This window comes from Saimiri boliviensis, chromosome 13, assembly GCF_048565385.1.
Source record: "Saimiri boliviensis isolate mSaiBol1 chromosome 13, mSaiBol1.pri, whole genome shotgun sequence".
NCBI classification, from domain to species: domain Eukaryota; kingdom Metazoa; phylum Chordata; class Mammalia; order Primates; family Cebidae; genus Saimiri; species Saimiri boliviensis.
Window position 1 is genome coordinate 69,742,325 of NC_133461.1, and position 12,831 is coordinate 69,755,155.

General features: G+C 42.6%; 1 protein-coding gene across 7 annotated transcripts in view; it reads left to right on the plus strand.

Annotated features, from left to right (window-relative positions):
- Positions 1-469: 469 nt before the first annotated feature.
- The window catches only part of CEP192 (centrosomal protein 192), a 135,786-nt gene continuing 123,424 nt past the window's right edge, over positions 470-12,831 (plus strand). Inside the window, exons 1-3 of one of the 7 annotated variants that reach the window (XM_074383788.1) lie at positions 471-2,196; positions 9,740-9,907; positions 12,073-12,198. In XM_074383788.1, the coding sequence (XP_074239889.1) occupies positions 2,015-2,196; positions 9,740-9,907; positions 12,073-12,198 (476 nt within the window). In that variant the 5' untranslated portion in view covers positions 471-2,014. Of the gene's footprint in view, positions 2,197-9,739; positions 9,908-12,072; positions 12,199-12,831 lie in introns of all 7 variants that reach the window. The other 6 variants (XM_074383789.1, XM_010335599.3, XM_039463806.2 and 3 more) reach the window with 6 other exon arrangements.

Here is a 12,831-nt window from a genome sequence, read left to right on the forward strand (position 1 = left end):
CATTTTTCTTTGCTCATTGAGTGTGGACAAAGGTAGAATAAAGGTAGTTTACTCTTTGCAAATACCAACACTGCAGGGTTCCAAGACGGGGTATCAAGAACTGTGGAGACATGACTTGAGTTTGAGTCCATTCCTCATAAACTTAACGTGTTCAGGACCAAAACAGACACACCGTGAAATGAGTCAAAATAAGGTGTAAAAAAGTGGAAGCCTGGCTTCCTCTATGGAAAAAAAAAAAGTGGAGACCATTAAGGGAAGAAGACAAGAATGGTCATTAGTAATGAAGCAGAATCAAGGAAGGGGTGTGTGTGGTGTATGGGTGTATTTGTGTGTGAGTGTGTGGGGGGTGTATGTGGGTGTGTGTTGTGTATGGGTGTGGTATGTGGGTGTGTGGTTGTGAGTGTGGGCTGTGTGGTGTGTGGTGTTGAAGCAGGAGGGCCACAAACAAATCTCTGGAGCACTGAACAGGGAAGGAAGTGGTAATTTTGTTCAGCCAGGAGCTGCAGCAGGCATGGATGCCTCAACAACTGAGCTCCCCGGCAAAGAAAACCCTGGCTCTTTTAAAAGCTTGAAGTCTAAGAGGTGCGCATGTGAGAGGGTCGAGAGCGTGGGGGACGTGACTTAGGTGTTGGGGGATCTAATCGTGATTAAGCAACAACAGTACCTTGCGGGGAAAATCCCTCCATATCATATCTGTGATTTAGACCTGACTGGCGACAACCGTCCCTCCTCTGGCTGACTTTTAACTTCTTTTGAGATGCAATGTAGAAGGCTAAAGGGGAAATGGCCTTAGAAACTCGGGAGGAAGGGGTCTCCGTGTGTGTGTATGTGTTTGGGTAGAGAGGTGCTGCATTTTTGTAGGCAGAGAGGAGGAGGAGGGGATCTCCTTCCTCTGTGTGTGTGTGTGTGTGTGTGTGTGTGTGTGTGTGTGTGTGTGGATACAGCGGTGCTGAATTTTTGTAGGCAGAAGGAGGGGGTCTCCTTCCTCAGTGTCTCAGTGTGTGTGTGTGTGTGTGTGTGTGTGTGTGTGTGTGTGTATGTTTGGATAGAGAGGTGCTGCATTTTTGTAGGCAGAGAGAAGGAAACCAGTGGAGAGGATATCCAAGAATGACAGCTGAGCCACGTTTGCAGGAGGTAGAAAGTGGTCAAATAAACAGATACATTTCCCCACTAGGCTAAACTCGGGACTAGGGACTGTTGCTTTGCGTTTTCCCTACTCTCTCCACTAAAGTGCGCCGGGCATCTTTCAGTAACTTGAATGAAGTTAAGGAGCAAGCTTTGGAAAAGGAGCTTTTTCCCCTCTGTGACTATATGGAATAAATTTTGAGATAAAGGGACCTTACTGAAAAAGACTGAGGTACATTTTGAGTGAAAGGTATGGTCTCAGCGAAGTAGTATAGTAGTTAAGGGCTTGTGCCAAGCAGATGGCAGTGATGGGATTGTGGCCTAAGAAGGACTGAGAAAAGTAGGAAGCTACTTAGGAACGAATTATGCCTCATCTCACTTTTTTCCCAATCGAGACAAACCCTACTCTGTCGCCAAGAGACGATTAGATGTAGCGCACTGTCATGAAACTTGGATCCCGAGGAATTATTTATGAAACCTGAGGCATTTCAGCGCCTACCAAAGATCGGCTTCTGCCACGGAAGGACGAAACCTATGGGGGGGATTTGTTGGCGGGGAATACTTCTTTGCTCATAGAGTGACTGGCGGTGCCCTGGAGCCCCAAACAGAATAAGCATTATTTTCAAATTCGACAAGACATTGAAGGCAGCGCCAACAGCAGATGTCCCTCAGGTCCCCGCCAGCGCAGAGCTTCATTTCCTCCTCGGGACTTGCCGGGCGCGCAGCTTCCTCGCTTCAAATCCAGGAACGCGCTGTCCTCACCAATCACCGGGCTTCTTCCCGCCCCATCTCTTCGTGCTGTCCAATCAAAAGTCGGCCCCAGTTTCTTCCCCTTGCCGCGTGCCGCAAACCGACGTAAACCAGAGGCTGGTGCTGTACTGTAGTTCCGATGTGCAGCCGGTGTGGGGGCGGGGACACGCGCACGCGCACTTGGAGTGTCCCACACCCCTTCCCTCCTTGGACCTTCCGGCTTCCCGCTTTCCCCCGCCGCCCGGGACGCGGGCTTGGTGAGGAGTTTCGCCGGTGTCTAGGCCTGCGCACCGGCAGGAGGCAGACTCATCCACCTTTAGCGTACGTTTCGGCTTCCAGGCTGGCGGGTCATTGACGGTTGGGCCGGGCGGAGGCGCAGGCTCCGGGCCGAGGGCTGTGGGGCTGCGAGGCCCGCAGGGCGCGGGAGAGTGACTGCCGCTCTCTGCGCGCGCGCCTCTGCGCCGGGCCGGGCTTCCGAGCAGAGCTCAGCCGTGGGATTAATTGCATGCCTCTGTGTCATTGGGCTCTGGCCTGGCGCGATGAGGCAGACTCTTAGCGGGAATTACATACTTCTTTTCTCCCCTCCTGTCTGGGGACTTGCAGCTCTTGAGGGACAGGCCGTCTCTGTGCTTCCCTCTGAAGTTTCTTGCAAAGTGCTTGTGGAGTGACCAGTGGTGGTTGCTTTATGTGCATTGTGATGGGCGGTTCTATTTCACCTTTTTGTTTAAAATTCTGACCCAGGAAGTAACCTTGTTAACTTAATGCTTAATGCCCTTGTCTTCGATTTACTCACTTAATTTGGTTTCTGCTAGGCTGTGTTCATTTATTCCTAATAGTTTACCTACATTCCTGGCCTGTGATTTCATAATGAACTGAAATGAGACGAATGTTAATACACTCTCCTTTTACTTTGCTCTTAGTTTCAGAGTTCTTTTAGTAAAACATGACCTTTTTAAGGCAGTCCTTTGGAGAACAGCTGTTTATATAACAATATTTCCATTTACTGTTATTAATTTGAGGTCATTCGATTGGCGTTTATACTGCTCCAAAATCAACTTTTTCTCCAAATTTCAGTTTTCTGGGCAAAGTTGACGGTAAGCCTTGAACATACCAAATGCTTACCTAATTTTAAAGTATATCTTAAAGTGCCAAGAGTAAATGATGAGTTTTGGGGAAGTTTGACTCGGCTTTGTGTTCCACAGCGTATACTTTTAAATGTGTTTAACTGTATTCATAAATGTACGATTAATGGCTATGGTCAATCTTTTATGTACCTAGGAATGTAATTAGTGAAGCCAGATGTGAAATTTGAGGTCACTACTTTAAAGAAATAACACGAGAAATTACAAATATAGCTACTGAGTTCAAATATGGTAGAAGAAAAGATAGCATACTGTCTTGAGATGATGGAGGAGGGGTGAGTAATGCTATAATATGAGAAATTAAAGGAAATTTCCTTTAGGAATGTTATGTTCATGAATGGTTTACAAGTGTAATCCTTTCTGGAAAAGAGACTAGGTATTAAGTTACATCTTGAGGAATCTTCCCATGGGTTTTGTTATCTTTGCACCCTTAGCAGAGCTCTGTTGAAGTACTCAACACTACCGTAGTTGACAGGGATTGTCAGCTCCCTGAGAGGAGCTGCCTTATTTATTTTTGCATTCTTGGTGTCAAGTAGAGTGTTCTTCATGGGTTATGTTTGATAGTGATTATTGCATGAATGATTTTTGCATAATTTCTTTCTTCCTTTTTTTTTTTTGAGATGGAGTCTCGCTCTGTAGACCAGGGTGGAGTGCAGTGGTGTGTTCTTGGCTCACTGCAACCTCCACCTCCGGGTATTGGTTCAAGCAATTCTCATACCTCAGCCTCCCAAGTAGCTAAGGTTACAGGCACGAGCCACCATGCCCAGCTAAATTTTTTTGTATTTTTTAGTGGAGATAGGATTTCACCATGTTGGCCAGTATTATCTTGAACTCCTCACCTTATGATCCACCCAGCTTGACCTCCCAAAGTGCTGGGATTACAGGCATGAGCCACCATGCCCAGCCTCTTTGCATAATTTTTAAGTTTTCTTTAGATTAGGCCCCTTCTAGATACGAATAACAGAAGAGTTTTGTTTAAATTTTAATCGTTTACATGTCTGTCTGTGAATGAATAGTAATTACAAGGCTAGACTTGGGGAAGCTAGTTGGGAGACTAGTGTGATAGTTCAGAATAAAAAGTGATGGGCAGCTGGCATTAGGAATAGAGAACTGGGTCTCAGCTCCAGAAGTGTATTTGAAGTTAGAAGCATTAGAATTTGGTGAGAGAGCAGGAGGGATCAGAATGGTCCTAGGTGTCCGGATTGTATTGCCAGTTAATAGGAATGGACTTGGGTGAGGACTAAAGATAACAGAAGGAATGAATGGAGGAAAGGTAAGAAGTTTTGTTTTGTGTTTTGTATTGCATTGCGGGGTAAGGTAGATGTCAGAGAGGCATTTGGAAGTATCATTTTCTCAGGTTATCCATGGGATTGGTTCCAGGACCTGTTCCTACCCCAGGATACTGAAATTCTCTGGATGCTCAAGTTCCTTATATAAATTGGTGTGGTATTTGCATATAACTGATGCATATGCTCCTGTATACTTATTTAAGACACGGTCTCGTTTTGTCACCCAGGCTGGATTACAGTGGCTGTTCACATACGTGGTCATAGCTCACTGCAGCCTCAAACTTTTGGTCTCAAGCGATCTTTCCACCTTGGCCTCCAGAGTAGCTGAGACTTCAGGCATGCACCACCAGGAGGTGGAATTAGTGCAGAGGAAGGAATACCTGGGGCCAGACTTGCTTGGGTGGGAATCCTCTGGCCTCACTTGTGCCGTGTGAACTGGAAACGTCTGTTCTCTCAGCCTTAGTTTCCTCAATAATAGGAATAATGGCTACCTTACAAATTTACATGGGGATTAGAAAAATATATGTGAAATACTTAGATATTACCTGATAATAGACACTGAGTATCAGCAAACTGGGGGTTATAGATTCTTTCTTACAACTCATATTTTCAACTTGTAGTTCCAGTTCTCTGTCAGGTATTGGGAATATATGGATGAACAAGATAGACATTTTCCCAAGAAGCTGCTCTTCTAAATATATAGGGGTTGAAGTTGAGGTTAACCACTGACTGAGAATGTTGTCAGTCATTTGTTTCACAGATACTTACTGAGTACCTACTGTGTGCTAGGCATTGTTCTTAGTGTTAGGAAACGGTGATGGGCAGATAGGCAAGGTCCCTGCTCTTAGGGAGAAATTATTTCACTGGAAGAAAACAGATTAATACAAGAATAAAGAGTGATAAATGCTGAAGAAATTTAAATGGATGTGATAGACTGTGGTACTGCTTGACTTAATAGTAGAGATAAACTCTCTTAGAAGGCAACATATAAATTGAGGTGGATGTCAAGAAGGAAGGAGCTAGCTATGCAAATATCTGGGAGAAGAATATTCTAGATCCTGTGGTAGGGGTAGGCTTTGAGGGTGTTACAGGAACAGAAAATCCATTATATATGAATAAGCCTGAGAACGTGGGAGAGAGTGACAGGCCTCATAGAGTTTTCAGAAGAGGCACGGCACTTGATTCATAGTTAGTTAATGGTCTTTTTGCTTGCCTCGTGGATAATTAATTGTAGGGCAGCTGGAGTAAAAATATGGAGACGGGTCAGGAGGCTTTTCAGTAGAGTAAGGTGGTAATAGTGGAGATAGGCAGATATAGACTATTTCAGTGTGTGTTTGGAACATAGACATGTTTTGTCCTCAGGAATGGACTATACTAGCAGATGTGTTTTGTTTGACAGCAGTGTTTGTATTGAATTTAACTGGCTTTAAGGTAGAGACTGTAATTTCCAGCTGACCTCAGTCCTTAAAGTCTTGTTTTCTAACAATATTTGTTTCTGAAGATATTTGAGTTTGAGATCCCTAGTGTGTAAGAAGTAAATTGCATGATGCAAAGTCTGAGGTCAGAATCCTGGGTAACCCTAACATAGGAGAAGCAGATAAAGGAAAAGGATGTCAGATGAGTTGTGAAAGTACTGATTGTGGAGTATTCTCCTAAGATGCTTGGCCATGAAGGGAAGAGAAAACGAAAATGGAGAGAAAAATTCTCATCCCGTACTCTGCCTGTAAAAGTTCTTCTCAGTCTTCAAGGCGCATTGCTAATAACCTCTCATTTTTTAGCTTTCCTGATTTATCTTTTTTTCCTCCTGTCATTATTTCCTTTACTGAATTCCACGCAGTATATACATGATACGTACTCTGAAAAAGAAGGTGGTGGCAGGATGTGCAAATGAAAGATCAGGGCAGCCTCCTTCATCCTAAAATGAGAGCGTTTTGAACATGTTTATGGAAATCAAGAAGAGAGAATTGTTGGAAATACCAAAGAGAAGAAAATGCTGGGGCATGATCTGAAAGGAGGGTGATTATATGATGGTGCTGAATTTGCTATGTGTTGACATAGTTTAAACATTTTATTCCTTCACTCAGGTTTATTGAGGGTCTTGTGCCAGCACTTTTCTAGCTGGGAATGCAGTGGCAAACCACATGGTCAAAGTCTCTGCCCTCACAGAATTTACATTCTAAAGTGGGGAGAAAAAGAGATAACAAGTGAGTTAAATAGCATGCCAGGTGGTGGTCAGTACTATAGAACAGAGAAAGCAGGGAAAGGAAGTTGGGAGTGCCCTGTTCAAATCTGTAGGTTGATGAGCCAAGGCCTGACAGTTGAGTGAGCATTTGCACAAAGACCTGAAAGAGGTGAGGGTGCAAGATATGTGAATCGCTGGAGTATCAGGGGCTGGGCAGAGGTCAGAGCTAGGGCAGAAGTCCTGGAGGGAAACAGTTTAGCGTGTTTCAGAACTGCAGGGAGGTTAGGATGACTGGAATGGAGTGAGCAAGGGAGAAGAGTAGAGGAGATGAGGTCAGAGATTATATGGGCCCTGATTGGCCATCTTAAAGGCCCTGATTAACCTTTCATTCTGAATGAGATGGGGAACCAGTGGAGGGAGGGTTTGAGCTAAGGAGCAAGGACCTTTGACAAATGTTGTAGGGGTAACTTTCAGAATAGATTAAGGGAGGCAGAGAGGAGGCCTGTAGACAAAAGGCTATTGCAGTGGGTGTCCAGACAGGAAGTGGTGGTGGCTTGACCAAGGTGATAGCAGGGTGGAGGTTAGGGTGGGGGATGCAGCAAAGTCCTGGGCATATTGTTAATGTATAACTAAGGATTTGCATAGGGATTGCACATGACAGGATGTGAGAGGGACTCAGAGATGACTAAGGTTTTTGGCCTAAGCAGCTAGGTGTTTGAGTTGTCATTTTCGCTGGTGGAGAAGGCTGAAGGGCAGGCTTTTCTTGAGGGAGTGGATATGAATTGGAATCAAGATTCAAATATAGGCGCTGATTAGACATCTTAAGTGGAAGTGTCGTGTAGGCAGTTGAATAGCTGAGGTTTGGGGAGAGGCCCAAGATGGAGGTGTACATTTTATATGATATTTTAAGCTTTGAAGTTGAAAGCAATTACCCAGGGAGGGCAAGCTGATGGAAGAAGTCAGAGATCAAGCCCTGGAGGCTTCCACTGTGGGGGTCCAGGAGATAAGGAGGAACTGGCCAAGGAGAAGGAAAAGCAGCAGCTGTTAGAGTTGGAAGAGAACCATATAGCTGTGTCTTAGAAACCTTGTGAAGAAAGTATATCCCCAAGGAAAGAATAATCAGCTGAATGTTAGCTTACAGGAAAAGTACTGGAAGTTGATCATAGTACGCTAGGACTTGGCAACAGGGAGATCAGGGCTGATGCTGACAAGCATTTTTTTTGGTGGTGGTGTGGTGGGATAAAAGCCAGATTGGGGTGTGTTCAAGAGAGAATAGGAGTGGAACTGGATGGCCAGTCATGATTCCTCTGGAAGCATGTGATAAAGGGAGCATGGATAGGTGTGGTGGCAGTTGATGGGGTGTGAGATAGAGGAAGCCTTTTTTAAAAGGTGGGGGAAATAACAGCTTGCACAACATGGGAAGGCTTGCACAGACAGAAGATTCGATGATGTTAAGAAAGGAGGCTGATTGGTAGAGTGGTTTTCAGTGCAGTAAAGGGTTGGGGTTGAGTGCAAAGTAGAGAAGTGGGCCTCAGATGGGGAGATGGACACTTCATAATCAAGTAAGTTCTTATTTTTTTGGGTGAGAGAGTCTTGCTCCATCGCCCAGACTGGAGTGCAGGGGTGTAATCTCGGCTCACTGCAACCACCACCTCCCAGGTTCAGGCGATTCTCCTGTCTCAGCCCCCCAGGTAGCTGGGAGTACAGGCACCCGCCACAACACCTGGCTAATTTTTATGCTTTTAGTAGAGACGAGGTTTCATCATGTTGGCCAGGCTGGTTTTGAACTCCTGAGCTCAAGTGATCTGCCTGTCTCAGCCTCCGAAAATGCTGTGATTACAGGCATGAGCCGCTGCACCTGGTCTCATAATCTCTTTAGTGGTCATAAAACTTTTTCTGTTTTATAGAGTAATTAAATTAGTCCATATTGTCTAAAATCTATCCTTTAATCCAGTTTGTCATTGATCCTAGTATACTCCTTTATTACTGAAGTAGCTCTTTGAATAATAGTCTTCCAGGCTTTGAAGTCTTCTCCCTTCTTAAACTACAGGCTGATTGTGTCAGTCCTTTGTTAGTTGCAGAATGCAGTTCAAACTTTCTAATAAACCATTTCAGACTTTTAGAATCTAGCTCCATTCTGTTATTCTAGCTTCATTTACTGTGTTATTTTATTTACCTGCTGCCAAAATACATTGGCGTATTTGCTACTGCTAGCATAGACATAGCACTTAGAGTGGATTTTCAAGTCAGACCTGGGTTTGAATCTTACTAATTACAACCTTGGGAAAATTTAGCTAATTTAGTCTCTCAGTTTGTTTCTTCATCTGTAAAATGGGATAATACCTACACTGTAAGGTTTTCTGTTGATTCAGTGTGTTAGTAAGTATGCAATAAAATTTAATTCTTTTCCTTCTTGGCTCATGTTTGTCATCCTAAAAAGCTCTCTCATCCCATACTCTGCCTGTGAAAGTTCTTAGTCTTCAAAGCACATTGCCAATGTCCTCTCATTTTTTTTTAGCTTTCTCTAATTTATTTATCTTTTTGTCCTCCTGTTATTATTTCCTTTACTGAATTCCATACAGTGTGTATATGATACGTACTCTGAAAATTGTTGAGGCTGGCTAACATTTTCAGAGCACTGTGATCAGGTTCTCTAGTGATAGCATAGGTTTTGTGCTGGTGTTTTACAGATACAGTCATTCGTGTACCCCTTTTACCACTTTTGCCTTGTCTATGTGCCAACTATACTTTAACTGAAAAGTTTGCTTTGAATGCACTCACTTTTTAATTCACTTTTAACAGCACTTTGAGATCTGGGCTAGATTTTTGCTAGTTGTACTTTTTCTGTTCCGTATTAGAATGAGTACATAACTATCAAACTTTTACATATGCCTTCAAATCATTTGTATATACCATCAGTATTATGCCATCTTTGCTTTCTTTACTACATAAATTTGTAGTAATTCATTTTTCTTGCTATGCCAAGTGAAGAGTAAATTAAGATGTGTATTGCATTATTAATGTTAATTTTAAAAGGTAAGTTTAATGTTTAAGGTTTCTGTTCTCAGCTGTAAAGTAGCAAAGTATTCTGAGATTTTACCTCAGACTATTTGCCTATTTCCCCCTCTTACTGATGATAAAAACAGGTATTTTTTTTCCTAAGACTTATTAGTTTTCTAAGACGATACTTTTAATCATTTAAAAACATTCTATAGTTACATGTGACCTATAGAAATACTTTGTTATTGCAGTGAGATGGAAGATTTTCGAGGGATAGCAGAAGAATCATTTCCAAGCTTTCTAACCAATTCATTATTTGGTAACAGTGGGATTTTGGAAAATGTCAGTCTTTCTTCAAATCTTGGCTTGCCTGTTGCTGTTTCCACACTTGCTAGGAATACATCCAGCACTGAAAACAGGTAAGATTTGTTTGAGCAGATTCTTTTCCAGGTCCATAAAACCTACAGCATACTGATATTTATGTAATATTTCTCAGTCAAGCTTGAACTTTTTGTTTTATGAGTGAGGGAGATGGCCAAATATGTGAAATGAATATAGAAAAGACAGAATTTACTGTCTCTTTCCCTATTGCATTGCCTTTTCAGTGGGTAGATTTGGGTAGGTTTGGGATTTGAGCACCAGTTACCTATTTTGGTCTATTATGTTTTTTGTCTATAGTGTTTTGGATTTGTATTAGTTCAGTCATATTAATGGCTAGTAATGTAAAACAGTTGTGTTAGCGAAGTTCAAAGGAAAATTAATCATAAGGTTAAAGGAGTATCTCTTGGGATCAAGGACAGGAAATGCAGAGCTTTGCTGCAAGAAGGGACAGGAATTGGGATTTGGGAAGCTATCAGGTCTTAGGTTTTTGTCATCCCACTCCATGTCTCTCTGTATAACTCTTTCATTCTCTTTTCTCTCTCTTTTCCTTTTTTTTTTTTGCTAATTAAATTTTTTTTTTTTTTTTGTAAAGATAGGGTCTTGCTGTGTTAGCTAAGCTGTTCTTAAACTCTTGGGGCTCAAGTGATCCTCCTGTCTCAGCTTCTCAAAGCGTTGGGATTACAGGTGTGAGCTACTATACCTGGCCTCTTCTCTTTTTCAATACACTGATTTTATTTGCTTTTCTGTTCATGTTATAGACTTTGGCAACACAAATTCTCAGAAGACATCTATGAATTACATTTCTAGCTACACAAGGAGACTAATGAATTGTCTCTTGAAATCTCACAAGTTTCTGGTCCATTTTAAGTATCTGTTCCAAATCCAGTCACCTGTGACTAGAGTTTTGGGTCCATTGAGTCTGTTTAGAAGTATGACAGAGCCTCACTTGTTGATTCATTTCAGCCAGGTTTATTCTTTACTGGACTTCTGTGGCTATCTCTCTCTTCCAACCTTCAGTTTCTCCTAGGTTTCTGAAGCAACTTGGCTCTTACCATTCTGGTAACTTTCAGCTCCTGAAGTCAAGTTTTCTTTCTTGGAAACTCAACCGGGCTGGGCATGGTGGCTCACGCACGTAATCCCAGCACTTTGGGAGGCCAAGGTGGGCAGATCACTTGAGGTCAGGAGTTCGAAACCAGCCTGGCAACATGGCAAAATCTTGTCACTACTAAAAATACAAACATTAGCCAGGTGCGATGGCGCGTGCCTGTAATCTCAGCTACTCAGGAGGCTGAGATGGGAGAATTGCTTGAACCTGGAAGGCGGAGGTTGTAGTGAGCTGAGATTGGGCCATTGCACTCCAGCCTGGACAACAGAGGGAGATTCTGTCTCAAAAAAAAGGAAAAAAAAAATTAACCAGCGTTTTTTTTTTTTTTTTACTTTTTTTTTTTTTTTCTTGAGACGGAGTTTCGCCCTTGTTACAGGCTGGAGTGCAATGGCGCGATCTCGGCTCACCGCAACCTCCGCCTCCTGGGCTCAGGCAATTCTCCTGCCTCAGCCTCCTGAGTAGCTGGGATTACAGGCACGTGCCACCATGCCCAGCTAATTTTTTGCACTTTTAGTAGAGACGGGGTTTCACCATGTTGACCAGGATGGTCTCGATCTCTTGACCTCGTGATCCACCCGCCTCGGCCTCCCAAAGTGCTGGGATTACAGGCTTGAGCCACCGCGCCCGGCTTTTTTTACTTTTAAAATGTCTATTTTGTTAGCAGATTTATGTTTGGTTAAATATACCTTGTTTTGTGTCTTCAAATGGACTGTATATAACGTACACATCCATTACATGTAGGGTCTTGAATAATGTATAAAGTTTGCCTGTGCTTAAATTGGCTATGTTCCTGTCTTCTCTCAACCTAAACATTTAGTGAGGAGCATTGTCTTGACCTTTGGGATGAAGGGATTGTATTATTGTTCTCAGCTCTTATAGCTTTATGATTTTTGACTATATTGTTGAATACAGATAAACTCCCTATGCTTGAGCCACAGGTTTCCACGCTCTGCAGAGGATGTTGGTGTGGAATCCAAAGGCCCTGTTTGTTTTTACTCCTGGTGGTTGGTTTTACTGTCACACAGCCCTGTGTCATGATGGCATTTAATTATGTATAATTTAATCCTTAACAATTAAAACGATTTTTTTTTTTTGTAGATATCCTGATATCCAGGCATCTTACTTAGTAGAAGGGAGATTTTCAGTTCCATCTGGGTTATCTCCCAGAAACCAAAGTGACACTGAACCAATAGAGAGGGTACAGCTTAGCTTCCAGGATGATGAGTAAGTTCATAACTTCATTTGCTTGTACTATGTTAAAAGTGGGTCTTATGTAATCTTGTGGCAAATGACAATGTGATTGTGTCTGTAATTAATTCTGATTAATTCTAAGAGTATTTTAAGAGTTTTTTTTTTTTTTGAGGCAGAATCTTACTCCATTTTCCAGGCTATTATGCAGTGGCATGATCTCGGCTCACTGCAACCTCTATTTCCCTGGTTCGAGGGCTTCTCCTGCCTCAGTCTCCTGATTAGCTGGAATTACAGGCATGTGCCACCACGCCCACCTAATTTTTTTGTTGTTTTTAGTAGAGATGGTGTTTCACCATGTTGGCCAGGCTGGTCTCAAACTCCTGACCTCAAGTGAACCGCCCGCCTTGGCCTCCCAAAGTACTGGGATTAGAGTTATAGTCATGGGCCACTGTGCCCAGCAAAGAGTTTTCTTTATGCACTTTAATCACATTTTTAGTCTTTCAGAACATTTTTTTGGATTCTAAAAATGGTATGTGCTACTGAAAAAAATAGAGAATGTAGAAAATTATTTGGAAGACAATAAAGGCCTGTAATCCCACTAACTAGAGAACAGCCATTGAGTACATTTTTATTTGTGATCTTTCTATTTTCTATGTGCATTTATGC